The sequence below is a fragment of the Myotis davidii genome, unplaced genomic scaffold (genome assembly GCF_000327345.1).
Source record: "Myotis davidii unplaced genomic scaffold, ASM32734v1 C64216889, whole genome shotgun sequence".
Classification (NCBI taxonomy): domain Eukaryota; kingdom Metazoa; phylum Chordata; class Mammalia; order Chiroptera; family Vespertilionidae; genus Myotis; species Myotis davidii.
The window spans coordinates 1-1,815 of NW_006381302.1; the positions used below are offsets into that span (position 1 = coordinate 1).

At 35.8% G+C, this 1,815-nt stretch overlaps 1 protein-coding gene across 1 annotated transcript; it reads right to left on the minus strand.

The window, feature by feature from the left end:
• Positions 1-723: 723 nt before the first annotated feature.
• On the minus strand, positions 724-1,695 carry CCDC54 (coiled-coil domain containing 54). The gene has a single exon (XM_006777780.1). The coding sequence runs from the start codon at positions 1,693-1,695 to the stop codon at positions 724-726; it is 972 nt and encodes a 323-aa protein (XP_006777843.1).
• Positions 1,696-1,815: the final 120 nt, after the last annotated feature.

The following is a 1,815-nucleotide window of genomic DNA, read 5'->3' on the forward strand; positions in this document are numbered from 1 at the left end:
GCTGGTGCCTTTTCCAAGATGATACGTGACTTTGTTAGCATGTTTTAAATGGGTTTAAAACAAACCCATTGAATATATAGTCTTGCCTTAAGTAGGTATATGATAGAACGGTCCATGCTGCACCTATCACAAATTGACATATTTAAAAATTATTTGTGTACACATTTAATCTGTAAATTTGTAAAGAAGGATTAAGTAAAATGCATTTGTAAACAAAAAATGTTGTATATAATTGCCACCAGACTGGTACTAGGCAATATTGTGTCTTTTCATACTATTTCTCCCTTAATTTCTTTTATACCTGCCTCACTACCTTTTTTTCTCACTTGAAACTAGGTTGTTCTTAGCTAATTGCCAAAGAAAGCCCCACTTAAAATTATTAACTGGGAGTAACTTAAAGTAGTATATTTACCATGAACTTTTGTAATTTAACAGCATCAGACTATATTGCTAGAGTTCATTAACTAAGTTAGGTGGTGACCTCTTTATTTTTGCTTCATTATCTAAGAAATGGGCACTGGATGAGCCTCATGAATTTTGCCTGTGAGAAAACAAGAACATTGACAGAAAAGGCACCACAGTTGTTCAATGGGATGATATGCTTTAACTTACTGTAGACATATAGAAATGTGAGCAAGGAGTTTACAGCAACCACAAAGATGTGTGTGTGCTTACAGCCAAGCGGTTACATTTATTTTGTGCCAAGCAAAGCAGAATATAACTCTATAGTCGAGTTATTTCCTCCTTTAAAAAACCAAAAAGACAGTAGATGTAGTTGAAAACAGAGAGACAGATTGTGGTCAAGCTCACAATAGGCCCCGTGAGTGGACAGTATCTCTGGGTTATGTGCTGTGGTTCTTCAGGAGGGATGGTTGGCCTAGAAAGAAGCCACTGGATGAACTCTTCTAACCTGGTAGCACTGAGAAAAAATCTCCACTTTCCTCCATGGACAAAAGTTAGCTTGATCCATGTACTAATATCTGGGTAAATATAAATGTTTGAGTTTGCCTTTTTAAAGCTTCTTAATGCATTTTGTTGGTTACTTTGCTTCAGAATTTTAATTTTGGGAGAAATTGTTTTTTCCTCAGTGGGATCAGAATAACTAGGCAATTTCTCTGGTTTTGCTGAAGAGATTTCAGAGTCTGTAGAAGCCAACGTGTTCTTCAAAGTTTGTGCTTGTATGAGTTTGTGAAGTAATTCCATGACCTCTTTACCTTTTTCTCCTTCCAGAAATTCTGAAGAATGTATGCTGGAAGAATTCTGGTTTTCCAGTTCTGTTACCTTCTTCTTTAAAGCATCAATGTTTTCTTTCATTGCGAAGATATCTTTAGTTATTGTGTATTGTTTGTCTTCATTAACATTCGTTCTGGTTTCTAGTACCTCCATCTGCTTCTGATAAAAGTCAATCTTTCCCTGGAATTTTGATACTGCACTGACAATGTCAGTCATTTTCTTGAGGAGGTCAATTTGGACAGTTTTAATATCTTGGAGCATTCCTATAACACTCATTTCTTCATCAGTACTGTCATCTTGATCACAACCATAGGAAGTTAGAGTTGGATTTCTAGTTGAATTTGGGTGCTGGTTATTAAATTTATGGTAAACATTTTTAAGAGATTGCCTGATCTTGGAGAGATTTGAAGGCCACATCTTCCCAGCAGCAGCTTTTATTCTTTTGGTTTGATGTTTGTACATCTTTCATGAGCCAAGATGTTGGGAGACCTGATGAGAATTGAAGAAAGAAGCAATGTTAGAATTAAATGGTCTTTCTCTTACTATTTGTTGAATGTCTTTCCTGGTAACATTGTGGAATGC